General features: G+C 45.9%; 1 protein-coding gene across 3 annotated transcripts in view; it reads left to right on the forward strand.

Annotated features, from left to right (window-relative positions):
- CAPN3 (calpain 3) overlaps positions 1-16,044 on the forward strand; it is a 50,564-nt gene that overhangs the window by 19,545 nt on the left and 14,975 nt on the right. For 2 of the 3 annotated variants that reach the window (XM_059372616.1, XM_059372617.1), the window contains exons 2-8: positions 6,744-6,813; positions 8,417-8,535; positions 10,326-10,459; positions 11,199-11,367; positions 12,205-12,348; positions 14,414-14,497; positions 15,345-15,430. In XM_059372616.1, coding sequence (XP_059228599.1) covers positions 6,744-6,813; positions 8,417-8,535; positions 10,326-10,459; positions 11,199-11,367; positions 12,205-12,348; positions 14,414-14,497; positions 15,345-15,430 — 806 coding nt within the window. The remainder of the gene's footprint in view (positions 1-6,743; positions 6,814-8,416; positions 8,536-10,325; positions 10,460-11,198; positions 11,368-12,204; positions 12,349-14,413; positions 14,498-15,344; positions 15,431-16,044) is intronic. The other variant, XM_059372618.1, reaches the window with a different exon arrangement.

Raw genomic sequence — 16,044 nt, forward strand, 5'->3', positions numbered from 1 at the left:
TTCCTTTATTTATGTAGGTCCACGTTTCTCACCTCTATCATTTTCCTCCTCTCTGAAGCACTTCTTTTAACATGTCTTTAAAGACAAGTCCACTGGCAATGAATTCTCTCCGGTTTTGCTTGTCTGAGAAAGTATTTATTTCTCCTTCAGTTTTTAAAAAATATTTTAATTATTTATTTGACAGACAGAGAGCACAAGTAGGCAGAGAGGCAGGCAGAGAGAGAGGAGGAAGCAGGCTCCCCGCTGAGCAGAGAGCCCGATGTGGGGCTCGATCCCAGGACCCCGAGATCATGACCTGAGCCGAAGGCAGAGGCTTAACCCACTGAGCCACCCAGGTGCTCCTCTCCCTCAGTTTTGAAAGATAATTTCTTACATATAGAATTCAAGTTTGTTGGATTTTTCTTTCACCAATTTAAATATTTCAGTCCAGGGTCAGCTGGGTGGCTTGGTCAGTTAAGCATCCTACTCCTGATTTCAACTCAGATCTTGATCTCAGGATCAGGGGTTCAAGCCCCAGTGTGGAGCTTAATTAATAATTAATTAATAGTTAATAGTTAATTATTTTCAATCCAGTCTTTCTTGTGTGCATGGCTTCTGAAGAGATGTCTGCTGTAATTATTATCTTTGTTCCTCTATAGGAAAGGTATTTTTCCCCTCTTGGCTTCTTACAACATTTTTTTGGTCTCTGAAAATCTGCAGTTTGAATACAATATGCCTAAGTACAGTTTTATGTTGTTGTATTTTGGTGGCATTTACACCCTTTGATGTTCCTTGAGCTTTCTGAATCTGTGGTTTGGTATCTGTCATCAATTTTGTAAAGTTCTTGGCCACTGTTACTTCAGGTATTTCTTCTGCTCTTTCTTTTCCTCTAGTATTTGGTTACGCATGTGTTACACCTTTTGAAATTATCCCACAGTTTTTTTGAATGTTCTGCTTCGGGTTTTGGGGCTTTGGGATTTTCCATTATCTTTCCCTTTGCATTAACTTTGGGATGTTCCTCTTGTCTCGCCTTCAGTCTTACTGCTTTTCCCCCCTTGTCTTACCCAGTTTGTGGATGAGCCGATGAAATATATGTTATAGTGGTTTTTATTTACATCATTTCCTTCTGATTCTTTCTTCGTGTTTCCATCTCCCTGCTTATATTAACCCATCTTTTCTTGCACATTATCTACTTTTTCCATTAGACTCCTTGACATACTCATCATGGTTATTATAATAATGATTCCTGCCTGGTGATTTTGAACATCTGTGTCATATCCTACCCTAGTTCTGCTTTCTCTCTTTAGGCTATTTTTGTTTGCCTTTTGGCATCCTTTGCAGTTTTTGCTGAAAGCCAGACAAGTTGTGTGCAGTAGTAAGAAATGGGATGGAGAAGCCTTTGGTGTGAAGATTTATGTTAGGCTGACTAGGAGCTGTGTGGTGTTTAATGCCTCCAATATCTGTAAGGACCAGACCTTCAAATACCTCTAGTATTTTTGTTTTGCCCCTCGCCTCACCCTTCTCTTGCCTTTGGGCTTTCCTAAGTTCTCCCCATCAGTGTTTGCACCTTGAAGGTCTTCAGCTCTAAGTGGTTGTTATTACAATGAAGCCCTGTTGATAGGGTGTTAAGGGGGAATGACTAAATCTCCATCTTTGAATGGGCCCATGTGACCTTCATACACATTTCCCCACTCTATAGCATTCTTCCCACCCACCCCTTCTTAGGTGAGAAAGGAAGGCTAAAGGGGGCTGGAAGGGACTCAGTGTCCTTCCCCCAACTTAGATAAGACTCTGGAAAAGAGGGGGATCTTTCATAGACCTTCACCATGAGAACTTGGTGGGATTTTTGGCAGTAAAAACCATGAATGTGTGGGTGGGAGGTGAGGAGGACTGTTCCAAGTTTGACCTCAAGAAGTTTCTCACTCTCATGCTAGTTCACACTCAGCCTCCAGAAATTAACCAAAATACCTGTTAAGTGTTACCATCACTTTATGGCTTCAGCAGCTTCTGCTCTAGATAAGCACATCTCAGCTGTACATTTCTAGTTTTACTTGTGTCCATATTGCAGGGTGGGGGATTGCCCTGCAATATGGACACAAGTGGACAATCTCAGTTCTCTGATGAGTCCAAGCAAAGATGCTGATTTTCAGTTTGTTCAGCTTTTTCTTGTGGTGGGGACAAGAGCAATGACTTCCAAGCTCTTCACATGTTGGAACTAAACCAGAAGTCCACATATACCTATTTTACCCCACCTTTTTAAGTGTATGTTTCTATTTATTTTATAATGCACAGTATATGTTAGGACAATCAATATACACATATATAACTTAAAACCAGTAAGAATACTTACATAGGGTTGCATGTTCAAAATATTTTACCAATGGAGGTAAACAATAAAAGTTTGGAGTCACTGTGCGAACCATGGTACCCAAGGATTGAGGAAATGGTCATCTGTTGTTCATTGCTGGGATTCCATCATTGACAGATCCAGTCTCCAGGCTAAATTATAACCAAAGGAAGAGCCAGAAATCTTTGGTCCAGAAGCTAAAATAACAGAGCTGGGATAATTTACCTTTTGTTCTTATCAGCCAACACAGGCAGGCCTTAAACCTTCTGGGGGATATTTATGCAGTGTTTTTAAGTAAGGGAAGAGGAAGAAGTAGGTGGTAGGGAGAGGGTATTTAGCCAAACCAAAGCTTGTTTATAAATTAAACTTCAGTAAGCTTGGCAACTGATCCTCACAGAACAGACATCTTTTATGAGGACAAACAGTTAAGAGCCCCTAGGCTGTGGGTTTCTCCGGAGGGCAGGCTGGATGATCTCTCATTTGTATTGTATCAATTCCCCCAGCTCTGTGAATACTTAGGGGCTCAATTCATGTTTGGTGAACCATAGCTAAGGTAGTGTTGAAGGTAAATGTGGTATATTGGGGAATCTACTACTGTAAAAAAAGGTAACTCCCTTCCGATACCTGGACCTCCAAACAGATAATGAATGACCAGAGTAATTAGTAGTTGCTGCTACCTTTTCAAGTAGCCAGTCCTGGAATTGGTGAAGCCAGCATCTGAATGCATAGTCCTAAAGAGAAGAAGCTATACCTGTAACAACTAAAAAATGTAGCTGTAAGTCTTGTGTTTCAGTCACTATGTAATACAATCCTTATAACGGGGCAGAACATCCAGTAGTCAAGGGTTTCAGCTGGCAAGTGGGAGAGGCCCAAGATAGCTTAAACCAAAGAGAAAAAAAAACTCATAGAATTTGAATGTTCAAGGGTGATGTTGGATTCAGATACACCTAAATCCAGCCCTCAAACCGTGTCATCAAGACATAGTCCCTGGGGCGCCTGGGTGGCTCAGTGGGTTAGGCCGCTGCCTTCGGCTCGGGTCATGATCTCAGAGTCCTGGGATCGAGCCTCACATTGGGCTCTCTGCTCAGCAAGAAGCCTGCTTCCCTCTCTCTCTATGCCTGCCGCTCTGTCTACTTGTGATCTCTCTCTGTCAAATAAATAAATAAAATCTTAAAAAAAAAAAAAAAAGACATAGTCCCTAATAGTGTCTATCTGTAGATCTATCATTTGTTTATCTATCCATCATCACCTCCTTCCTCTCCCCCTATTCCCATCTGTTCCCTCTGAGCTGGCTTTATGCTCAAGCAGACTAACTTTGCAAGGGGCAGATGTGCCACTTGGCAGCTTCAGGCTGACATTCTATCAGTTTAGCAACTCTAGCAGAAGAATGTACAGTTGACCCTTGTTTAAAACGCATAGGTCCTCTTATACACGGATTTTTAAAAAATATATAAATCCAGTACAGCACTTTAAATGTATTTTCTCTCCCTTATGATTTTCTTAATATTTTCATCTTGTCTTATGTTATTGTAAGAATACAGTACAGAATACATATAATATACAAAATATGTGTTTAATAAGCGACTGTTTAGTTTATTGGTAAGGCTTCCAATCAAAAGTAGGCTACTAGTATTAAGCTTTTAGGGAGTCAAAAGTGATATGTGGATTTTTGATTGTGCAGGGTCCAGTGCCTCCCATCTCAGGGTAGATCAAGGGCCCACTGTTTTTTTTTTCCTCTATCCTTATAACAAAAGCCTTAGCCTACCTGATTGGCCCAGATTTGATCACGTGCCCATCCCTGACCCAGTTCTCTCTCATTCACTAATTGCCCCGACTATTTGGCTAGAGCTGGGTGAAGGGAAAAGCTCACCAGAAGGGCCATTTGACCGTGGACCTGTTCCCCAGTGAAAAGGTGAGGTACAATCCTGGAAGAAGGGGGTATTTTCCAAGGAAGCAAAATACTGGGGAGACCAAAAAACATGTCCGCTATACCTTACTTGGCTTCTTTTTAAAGAGGAAGGAGGTTTGGGGCACCTGGGCGACTCGTTGGTTAAGTATCTGCCTCAGGTCATGATCACTGGATCTTGGGATCTTGTCAAACCTCTGACTCCCGGCTCAGTGGGGTGTCTGCTTCTCCTTCTTCCTCAACCCCTCCCCAACCCCACCGCATGGGCACGCTTTCTCTCAAGTACATAAAATGTTAAAAAAAAAAAAAAAAGGGAGAGAGAGAAGAAGGAGTCTTGTCTGGAATAATGAGTTTTACCTTTTCTTTGTGGGAAATGGTTTTTAAAAACCACAGTCTTGGGGAACCTGGCTCAGTCAGGTTCAGTAAAGCATGTGACTCCTGATCTCAGGGTCAGTAAAGCATGTGACTCCTGATCTCAAGGTTGTGGGATCTACCCCCACACTGGGCAAGGAGACTACTTAAAAAATATTAACAAAATCTTAAAAACAACAACAACCGCCCCCCCCCCCCAATCTGGACGTGATGTTCTCTTTATTACCAGATAGTTACTGCTTCTAATTTTTTGGGGGGGATTTTTTTGGTGGGGGGTTGTTTAGTTTTTTAATGCAGAGAGATAGGAAATATTTTCTTAGGGGAAAAAATACATCATGAGTTATATCTATATATCTAATTCAACTCTAACATTGCAGATTTGTTACTTAAATTATTTAATATTACATATTTTCTCTTATGGTAAAAAAAAATCTTGGTACCTAATGATATTAATATAAATTCTTATCATATAGCATACATGTCAAAGTTTTGAAATAATGACATTATTGTTATCATTTCTTATGACTCATATTTCTTTATGGCTTGGGTTTTTGACATTAGGATATATCCCAAGAGGAGTAAAGAGTCAAATACTATATTTTAAGTCACTTGAAAGAATTCTTTTTATGTGCAAGGTTATGTCACCAACTTGATATGCACTTAGGCTCCTTTGCTTCAGTTTGCTTTTAGCTTTTACACTGTTTTTTGTTGTTATTGTTGTTTTTTAATTTCCTTTCCTTCAATTTTTGCTTTTAATTTTTTAGTTTTTTTTTTTTTTTTTTTAAGTAGGGCTCCATGCCCAACATGGGGCTTGAAGTCACCACCCTGAGAAAGAATAGCAACGCTCTACAGACTGAGCTAGCCAGGCACAGCTTGGCTTTTAATTATGTACAAATTTACTCGGTTCCTAAGTCAAAACTTTTTTCAGTTATATTCAGTTTTAGTTTCATCACTATTCCCACCACTTTATTCCCTCCTTCCCCCTACAGGTAACCTTTTTAGGAATTCTTGTTTAGGGTTTATCCTTCCATTGCTTTAAGTTTCAGATGGGAGGTGCACGTGGTGTGATCTAATAAGCAAGACACTCCATCCAGTAGGAGGGAGAGATCCCCGAGCACAGGGAGCTTCAACTCTTTCCTCACTCGGGTATATGGAGTTGTCATGTTGGGGGCTGGCATGGGGGGAGAGAGACACGCGCACACACACAAGGAGAGACAGAGAGAGGGAGGGCTGGGTCACAGAGATAGCAATATTTCTTCAAACTCTGAGGAATGGTGTTAAAACCAAAACAAAGAATCTACAATTATTTCAAGAATTTCCAAGTTAAAAAACAAAGCGTTAAGACATAGCAGGAGAGACAAGAGCGCCCTCTGTTGGCCTCTGGTGGACTGCACGTAATCTGTAGTAACCTGAAACTGCGGGCCCTGGTGCTTACTGGGTTAGCTTGAGTAAAGAAATGTACCCTTGGGGCGCACTAATCTCAGCTCAGGTCTAGAACTCTCAGAGTTGTGAGTTCAAGCCCTGAGTTGGGCTCTACACTGGGTGTGGTGATGACTTAAAAAAAAAAAAAAAGTACCCTCAATTGACCAGGGGACCTGCAAAGCCCACAGCAAATTTACTCTGCTCTCTCCAGCTCTTGAGTCCTATAGACCCTGGGATATATGCTGACTCTAAATAGCTATGTTACCACATCTTGACAAGAAAGTCTTTATTTTCCTTCCTGCACTTATTTTCCTGGCATAGAAGAAAAAAGAAAGAAAGAAAGAAAAAGCAACAGCCCTGCTTTCTGTTGTCCCTTCCAAAAATAAGGTGGTATTGACGCTGCCCTCTCCAGGTATATCCTTACACAGATTGTATGTCAGCGTGTGGGAACAATGTAAAACAGTGGGAAAAGGAGGCATGTTTTTGGCTTCCACCACTGACTAGCTGTATATCCTTGGGCAAGTTCCTTAACCTCTCTGAGTCCTGGTTTCCTTATCTGAAAAATAAGAATGATGGAGTCCAATTCACAGGCTGTTTCTGGGGGCTTATCTGAGTGGTATACACAATGGTTCTGATGTGGGATGTCAGTATGACCTTACATAATGGACCTCACTAAACAATAGCTCCTACTACTGTCATTTCTTTTCTGTTTCACAGGAAATTTGTGAGAATCCACGATTTATCATTGGTGGAGCCAACAGAACTGACATCTGTCAAGGAGATCTAGGTAGGCAAGTCCCCTGGCGTCACTGGTCATTTTCCAGACAATCAAGGGGTGATTAGGTGTGGTCCCTTTACCGGAAGTAAAGGGACAATAAAGGTGTGGTCCTTTGCAGGAAATGAAGGGACAGTAATCTGGTTTGGGTCTTAAAGCATTTGCGAGAGAAGGTTTTTAGAACACTACTTCATGCCCATGTATCTGTGTGCCGGTGATGGCTTCATTTACTTTCTGTTCCTTCCACATCCCTCATCAATTCTTTGTCATGTCATGGGAGATAGGCCTCCCGAGAGTCTCAAGGCCATCTGCACACCTCCCTCCACAAGAGAAAAGCCTTGCTTCTAACTGTACCCACTCCCTTAAAAGAGTGCTCTGAAACTGTCTGCACACCAGGCACATCCCTGGAATCTGTATGGAAGCTGTTTGCACACAGAAAGCGTACCTGTGACCCAAACTCTTGTTGAAATTGCCCCAGCAGCACTCCATATGAAAGGAGTCTCCACACAGATGACAGTTGTCACGGGGGTGCACGTCCAGTGTTCTGTCTCGGTGGTTAGCTTGGCTCTTCTTGAAGTAGTCTCTTCAGGGTGGACCGCAGGAAAGCTCTGTGAGGCAAAGTTGGAGACAACATCAACAGATATAGTTTACAACTTGAGGAGAAAGAGCATCCAAGACCCAGTGGAACAAATTTGGCCCCAGAAAGAGAGGTTGAAGAGGTTTTCAGTATCTGGGTTCCTACACTTTGGAGAAAGCTGCCTATAGAGCCCTGGGTGAGCTCATAGTCTGGACCTTCTAAGAGAAACTGTTTCAAAGGGGAGGCTTGCTTCTTCTTGCGGGGGAGCAGGACAGGGTGGGGAGGAGGCCTTCTGACAGCTCTTGGTCTCCCCTCTGCCAGCTCAAGGATGCCATCACGTCCACACAGCAAAACAAGGGCCTTGCAGAACTTAAACCAGCCTCCCTAGAGCGCATCTCTGTGACTGTCAGTGTACCAGGCATGCCCCCTGGGTGCTCACTGTCTCTCTCTCTCTCTCTCTCTCACACACACACACACACACACACACACAGAGAGAGAGAGAGAGAGAGAAAAATGACTATATACCATACTCTGCCAGAAAGGAAGTTCAGGGAATAAGAGAATGTCCCCATCTCCTTCCACTGTGAGCAATATATTCATGCCACCTATAAACTGGTTGCCAGGCATCTGCCTAACAGACTTTCCTTCCAGTTCCAGGGGGCTTGGCCGGTGGTCCTCAGATGCCCAGGCTCCACCCCGAGGGGGGAAATGCATTACCACTGCAAAGATTTCATACAGGTGTTAGGAAGAATGACCCAATGTTGAACTACTGCTCTGTCTTCCTTGAGCTCCAAAAAGGAAGTGAGCTTATATTACAGATGGAGGAATTGCCTACAACCTTCAGGCGAACCAGTCAAAAGTCAGAAGTTACCCTGACCAAATTGTCCAGGGACTGCTAGCCAGCTGCTCTGGGTGGACACCTCTGGAAGCAGGACAGTGAACACTAAGAGAACTCATTTGGCAGAGACATAGAAATGTCAGCTGGAATCCGGTCTTTCTCTTTCCTGGAGGTGACCTCTGCCCTGTGCTTGCCTGCAGGGGACTGCTGGTTTCTCGCAGCTATTGCTTGCCTGACCCTGAATGAGCGCCTGCTTTTCCGAGTCATACCCCATGATCAGAGTTTCACCGAGAACTACGCAGGGATCTTCCACTTCCAGGTGAGGGAACTGGAGTGTAGTTGAGAGGGCCAGCTGCCATCCACACACCCGCCGAACCCCCAGCACACACACACACCCCTGCGCCTCCTGGCCTTGACTTCCCAGCAGCTTCAGGAAAGTTTCCACCCACCCTCCCAGCCTTGGCTGTGGGCAGTGACCCCGTTAAGGCCTCAGGCCTTTTGAGGAAGCAGTTGTTTACTCTGCCCCCTAAGTCCATCACCCCTCCCACACCCCCACCTTCCGCTAGGCCCCAGAAAGGCAGGAAACATCCTGTTTGCTGGCCTGTGGATCTATTTTTGCCTCTCCAGCTGGCTGGCTGCTGTGTTGTTACTCACAGCCCTTCTCAAGTAGGTCCCTAAGATACTAGCATTGGGAATTTGTAGGTTCACAACGGGAAAGCCCTGCGCCCTGCCTGACTATGGCTCCTTTTCTTTGTTGCCCTTGAAGGCAGGTCTGCATGAAATCTTGCACTCACCTTTTCTAGGCCCTGGAAGGAAAGTCTCGTCGGTCTGGGCACAGGCTTCTGGTTCAGCCCATAAATGAGTCTTTCATTTCCAGATTCAATGAAACCACTGGAAATTTTCTAGATCCAGATTGTCCTATCAGAGAGCCAAATCCTGGTGTTGACCCAGAACTGAAGTGAGTTCCACATGTTGGGATCTAGCAGAGTCTGGGGTTCTGAGGCATCAACCTGTTTCCAGCCCCGGAAGCTCCTAATGTCCCAGAACCAATCCAAAGCATTACTTGATGTTCCTCCTGACCTTATATGTCAGCACTGAAGACCTCAGAAAAGGCCTCTGTTCAGGTTCAGTCCTGCTGCCCCCCCACCCTCCCAGAGCATGGGTAAAGCAGCCAGGTCCCCATTTTTGTTTCCTTCCTGGGCCATCAAGCTGCCAGTTTCCCTCTGATATTTAAAAGGTCTTATGACTGAAGGGCCGTAATATATAAAAACCAGGTAGATTTTTACTCTCTTTTCAATAAGGGAGAAAATGTCATTAAAGGAAATAAAACCCTATTTGGCCTTCTTCAGTTAAAACTGATTTGTTCAAGAAAGAACAACATCCAGGGACACCAGGGCGGCTCAGTCAGTTAAGTGGCCAACTCTCGATTTCGGTTCAGGTCATGATCTCAGGGCCGTGAGATCGAGTCCCGTGTCTTTGCGCTCAGCATGGAGTGTGCTTCAGATTCTCTTCCTCTCCCTCCAGCTCATGGTCTATCTCAAAGAACTAAATAAAACCTTAAAAGAAAAAACAAAACATCCAGAACTGGAATGATTAGACAATGTTCCTGTTATAGCCAGAGTATATTCTGGGGCACTTCCCTCTTCCCTGTCAATCTTTCTTCTTCAGCAGCAATTTCTACCTTGTGTGTCATCTCTTGATTGATCTTTAATCAATACATCACCTTCACCTAGACCAGTAGTTCTGAACCCTGAGTGCACATTAAAGTCAGCTAAGATACCTAAACTATAATACGTAGACCCAGGAGAGCAGGAGAATGAAAATCTCAAGTCCTCAGATATGCACGGAGCACTTACCATTCCCAGGACTGGGCTGGACTGTGTGGAAGGGAGAAAGTGGTATGCACCCCACTTTCTGCTCTCAAGAATCTCACAGTCCAGTTAGAGAAGGATGCACACACCCTAAACCCAAGAGTATGGACAAGCACCAAGAGGCCAAACAGAGGAAATGGGGCTGCTTGCCAAAGAGACTCAAGGGAATGTTGGAGTAGAGAAAAGTATCCCAAAGGTGATCTGACGATGTGCCTCTGTCCTTGATGCTTTTGTGTAGTTCTGGCGCTACGGAGACTGGGTAGATGTGGTTATTGATGACTGCCTGCCAACTTACAACAACCAACTGGTTTTCACCAAATCCAACCACCGCAATGAATTCTGGAGTGCTCTGCTGGAGAAAGCTTATGCTAAGTAAGGCAATGCTCAAGGATGTGAGGTGGGACTAGAAGTGGGGATTGGGGCAGCTGTAAAATCCAGCCCAAAGTCTTGTCACAAGAGGAGGCATTTGTGGTGTGTGTGTATGTGTTTGTGTGTGTTCAACTGTGACCCAGAGTCCGAGACGATCGGGTCCAGGCAGCAATGTCTGTAACTAAACATGCTATATTTAAGGATAGAATGAAGTCATGTATAGAAGATCTTTGGATTCGGCCTCCTATCGTGAGCACTTTAATTCTGCCTTCCAAGTTAAAGGTTGGTGTTGCAAGTCTTGGATCTGAGCATTGTATCTCTGAAGCTCACGTCCCAGGGTTTGTCTTGGCTCAACATCCTGATCTTGTAGTATATGAAAAAAGTCATGTTGCTCTCACCTTGGAAGCTCCACCCCAGCCATTACTAATGGATCTAATGGAACCCTTCCTTAGGGTTTAGAATGTGGTGGAAAGAGAACTACCAGGAAGTGGGAATAGCTGGGTTCCAGTCCCAGTGCTTCCGGGTCTCTGGTGCCTTGGGTAAGCCACTTAGCCTTTGGAGCACAGTTTCTACAACGCGAAGAAAGGAAATCACAGTATCTATCCCATTAGCTTACAGAGTTGTTGGGGAATTAGGCAAGAAGACAGCACAGGACCTGAGAGTAAAGTCCTGGTGGCATGGCTCCTGGGTCATGTCCCCTGAAATGCTGGGACCTGGGACTGGTCTTCATTCTCTCCCCAAGGCTTCACGGTTCCTATGAGGCTCTGAAAGGTGGGAACACTACGGAGGCCATGGAGGACTTCACAGGAGGGGTGACCGAGTTTTTTGAGATCAAGGATGCTCCCAGAGACATGTACAAGATCATGAAGAAAGCCATCGAGAGAGGCTCCCTCATGGGCTGCTCTATTGATGTAAGTTGGGGGTGTGGGGTGCAGGGTGGGGAGCAGCCAAGGTGCAGGAAGCCCCTCATGTGATGTAGAGTAGTGTAGGGCTTTCCTCTGGGATGTGGTAGATGTTTTGTTTTAGGAAGCAGGGACTGGCTCTCAACTTTGAAAATTTTTCAGGGAAGAAGTGTCTCTGGGGATTTTCACCAAAGAGATGGGGCAAAGACATTCCAAGCCCGGGACTTGAGGTACAAATAGGTCCAGAGGCCTGTGTCAGCATGGGCCTCCTGTGGTTGGTGCTGCTCAGCCCCAGCCCGGCCTAATTAAGCTGACCACATACCTGTTCTGGACCAGAGCCCGCCATTCCCTAAGACAGCCTCCTAGTCACTGAGCTTTAGGACGTGGGCTTTGTGTTGTCACCTGGGAGAAGCTTGGTCAGCAGGCACCATCTCAGTGCAGTGGAGTGGTGTGAGCCGAGACTGGGGCCAAGGGGAAGGAGATGGTAGACTGGCCAGGCCTCCTGGCCAGGAAACACACCTGCCCTGGGGCCTGCTTAGTGTGTAACAGTCTTGGCGCTTTCCATCACTGAGGAAGGGACCCAAGCAGAATTCCTGAATTTCCTTCCTTTCCCCATAATCCAAATGGGTCCGAAAGCATGGGAAGATCAGCTAGCATTAAACACCCATCGATGAACATTTTCTTTGTGTATCATTTTTCTCCATCTTGTCTCCATTCACACCGTTTATCTCTCCTCTTTTCCTTGTCTGTCCCCTTCCTTCATTCTGTCTCCTTCCCTTTCTGTCGCCCTCCCTTGTTTGCTCTCACTCCTTCTCCTGGACTGTCCCTGTCCCCACTGGGCCTCAGGATGGCACAAACATGACCTATGGAACCTCTCCTTCTGGACTGAAAATGGGGGATTTGATTGCACGGATGGTGAGGAATATGGATAACTCGCAGCTCAGGGACTCAGACCTCCTTCCCAGAGGCTCAGAGGACAGACCGACCCGGGTGTGTACACCTCCAATTGTCAGGACTGACCAACCCCTCTGGCATGCATGACCGGGGCCTCCTGGTGTTAGACTCCCCTCAACAGACAGTGCTTGCACACTGACCTCTGCATGGGCCTCCCAAGGGTCTGGGTTGGAATATCTTGCCCTCTCCAAGGCTCCTGAAGAAGGTGGGAGAAACCGGATTTGGAGGGAATATCTGTGGGAGCTCCTTCCTATCCTGTGGTCCTGGCAGTTTCTCTGATAACAAATTAACAAGTAGAAATACAAGAGAGACTTCACGTATTCTAAAATACTTCTCCTCTTCTAATTCATTCATTTGTTTATTCAACACATATTTATTGAGCTCCTAGTGAGTGCCAGACACTCTTCTAGCAAACAAACAAAATAGTTTTTGTTCACTAGAACAGTCTCTTCCCTCATGGCGCTTATAGTTGAGTATTTCGGAATAACGCATGTTCACTGAAGAATGCTGACTGAGCCGTTCAGAAAAGAACAGAGGAAAAATTAACCTACATTCTCTCCCATCTAAAGGTAGTAACTCTTAAGTATTTAGTAAACATCCCTCTAGGATTTTTCTTTGCATACAGTTCATCTAAATGTTTATTTTTAAAATCTCATAGTCTATGTACCTCTTTGCAGTTAGGCTTTGTTCAGTTAGCCTTATGTTCATAATGTGCCAGTATGAATTATATTGTTAATGTGTCTCCTAAAGCATTTTTTAGTGGCTGCATGGTATGCCAACATAGCAATAGGTTATAGTTTGTTAACCCAATACCCTATTATTGGAAAATGGAATTGTTTCCCTTTCTTGTATTGGTTGTTATTTTTTTAATTATTTTTATTAACATATAATGTATTATTTGTTTCAGGGGTACAGGTCTGTGAATTGCCAGGCTTACACACTTCACAGCACTCACCATAGCACATACCCTTCCCAATGTCCATAACCCAACCACCCTCTCCCTACCCTCCTACCCTCAGCAACCTTCAGTTTGTTTTGTGAGATTAAGAGTCTCTTATGGTTTTTGTCCCTCCCGATCCCATCTTGAATGCTATTGTGAACATCCTAAGAGATACGTCTTTGTGTGTGTCGTGATGATCCTCTGGGACAGACTGCCGGTGGAAATGTGCATAAGTAATGCCAACGGAGTCGTTTCAAGTGGTGTCCCAGGTCTAGACGTGAGGGATGTGTGGATCTCCTGCCCTATCCCTATCTGTTCAGTATGGTCTGGGTCACGTAAGGACTGAGATATGGAAGAGGCTAATTGCCAAAAAGCCCAGGGTCCATCCACAACCCCAAACTTGAAAAGGCTCATGATTTGCACAGTCCGGCATGGCTCCCAGAGCTCATGTAAAACCACAGAGAAACGGTCTAGAGCACCCTGGGCATTGGAGACCCTACCCTCTGCCAAGCATTCTTGGGGCTGTCCCTTGGGGATTTCTGAAAATGGAAGAGCTTCCCCTGCCTCCTTAGGCTGAGTCGTGTCTGAAGCAAGGACTTGCTTCTGGCCTCCAAATTCCCTCCCTGGATGCTGTGACTCTTGATTTCTTGAGTATGATGTTCTTGGTGGATCTGGAGGAAGTGAGGGGATATACAGAAAGGAGGTTGGACCTATATGTTTCATCTAACCTCTTTTCTCACTTCATTTCTCTACTGGGAAGAGTCAGCTCTGGGTGGGCTCACGGTAAGGGGAAGCCCGAGTCCAGGACAGCCTCCATCTGTCCCTGTTTCTTCTTTTAAGACCCCAAGAGATCCAGAAACGAGGGGCAGGGATCGTCTTACCTACCTCGACATTGTCGCAGCCTCACATGGATCTGTGGTGGTCAGAACAGACCTTTTCAGGGCAACCAGCTTGAGGGAAACCACTCTTCTGGGCTATGTCTTCTTGACTGTCTAAAAGGGCCAGCAGTGGTCCTCGCGTGGCCGGGAGGCCCCCTTTCAGAGCGTGGAGGATTCCTGTCCTCACAGAACCTGGAAAATTATCTCATGTGCGCTTTGTCTCAGAGGTGACAGAACTTCTGGCATCCAACCCCTGACAAGCTGTCTGGTTTTTGCTCCACAGACGATTGTTCCGGTTCAGTATGAAACAAGAATGGCGTGTGGGCTAGTCAAGGGCCATGCCTACTCGGTCACTGGGCTGGAGGAGGTGAGGCTGGCAGGGCAGGCGGGCTTGGGAGCCACTTGGGTCGCCTCCCAAAGTCAGGACTTAGCTACCTGAGCCCTTTCACCTCTGCAGGGTTGCCTCCTCTTGGGCGGGCGGGGGGAGGGGTGGGGTTCTGCTCAAGGTCTGAGTCCAGAGCCTGTGGCTGGAGGGGGCCCCTGGAACTGTCAAGGTGGATCTTGCCACCAGGTGGTGCTCAAGTCATCTTTGCTTTCAGTGCTAAAGATGGCAGTTTTTCCAACATTTCCAGGGAGCAAATAGAAATCACTTCGGTTTTATGGAATTAATTTCACAGGCTCTCGTGTTTCCTGTTCTCTGGGAGGTGAACAGTTACAATATCTTGCTCTTCCTAACACGTCTGGCTGGAGACAGGAACCTTGTCAGGACCACTGCACACAGCTGAGCAGGCTGTGCCCCATCCACAAGGATGGGCAGAGACTGGAGGAAGGGGCACTTTTTTTGAATTGGTCCACCTATGGGGGCCATTTGTCTGTAGCTCCTTGGCCTGCAAGGTGTATTTTTTTTTCTAATTCAAACAAAGATACCTAGAGTGCTCGAGTGGCCCCACAATATTCACCATGCCCATTCTCCCCCAAAGCTCATAATGGCCAGGAAAATCACTTCTCAGCAGACAGTCAAGCCCTGACCTCTGCAGACTCAGTTCTAGGGTTCTGGCATTCCCCCTGCCATTCCACAGAGTCTCCTTGACCAGGACCTGGCAGGGCAGCCCCTGTACAGGATTCTCTCCCTAACACCACCCTAGCTCTCAGGGCAAGACAGAAAACCTTTCCAGGAAGGCCCAGACCAAGAGAGCCTTTTCTCTTTGTCCAAGGCCCTGTTCAAGGGGGAGAAAGTGAAGCTGGTGCGGCTCCGGAACCCCTGGGGCCAGGTGGAGTGGAACGGCTCGTGGAGTGATGGGTAGGTGAGGGGGGCCCGCAGAGCCTGGGGCCAGGCTTCGCTGAATACCACACCATGAGAGTACTACAGATGCTTGGTCTAAAATTACCCTCAAAACTCATGATCCTCAGAGGAGAAGAGGGGACATGGGCTCCAGGGAAGGGCCCGCAGAGGAGCGAGGGGAGCTGGGGGATCCAGAGACCCTACAGATGGCCACTGGCTGGAAAGAAAACTTTCTAGAAAGCGTGGGGTAGGTCCAGTAGAAACAAAGTTTGAAGGCTGGAGTCTGGATTTCCCTTCTGTTTCCTTGTCTGTAAAATGGGAACAGTGTTACCGCTCACGTGGTAAGCTGGAGAGTACCTAGCCAGTGCTAAGATTTCCTCTCCCTCAGTGTCCCCATAAAAAGAACATAGTGCCCCCGAACGAGCTTGCTAATTATCACCGAGAGGAACGAACTGGGTGTAGGAAAAATAACAAACACTGGAAAGTTATATGATGGCTCAAAAACATTTACAGAGCTTTTAGAGGGCACCAATCACTGGTTCCCAATTGCTTACACTGAGTGGGGGGTGGGGCAGCCCCTTGAGCTCTTTCATTCCCAAGAGGACATAGCAGGACTCAGTAGCTGTGCCTGT

The sequence above is a fragment of the Mustela nigripes genome, chromosome 13 (assembly GCF_022355385.1).
Source record: "Mustela nigripes isolate SB6536 chromosome 13, MUSNIG.SB6536, whole genome shotgun sequence".
NCBI classification, from domain to species: Eukaryota; Metazoa; Chordata; class Mammalia; order Carnivora; family Mustelidae; genus Mustela; species Mustela nigripes.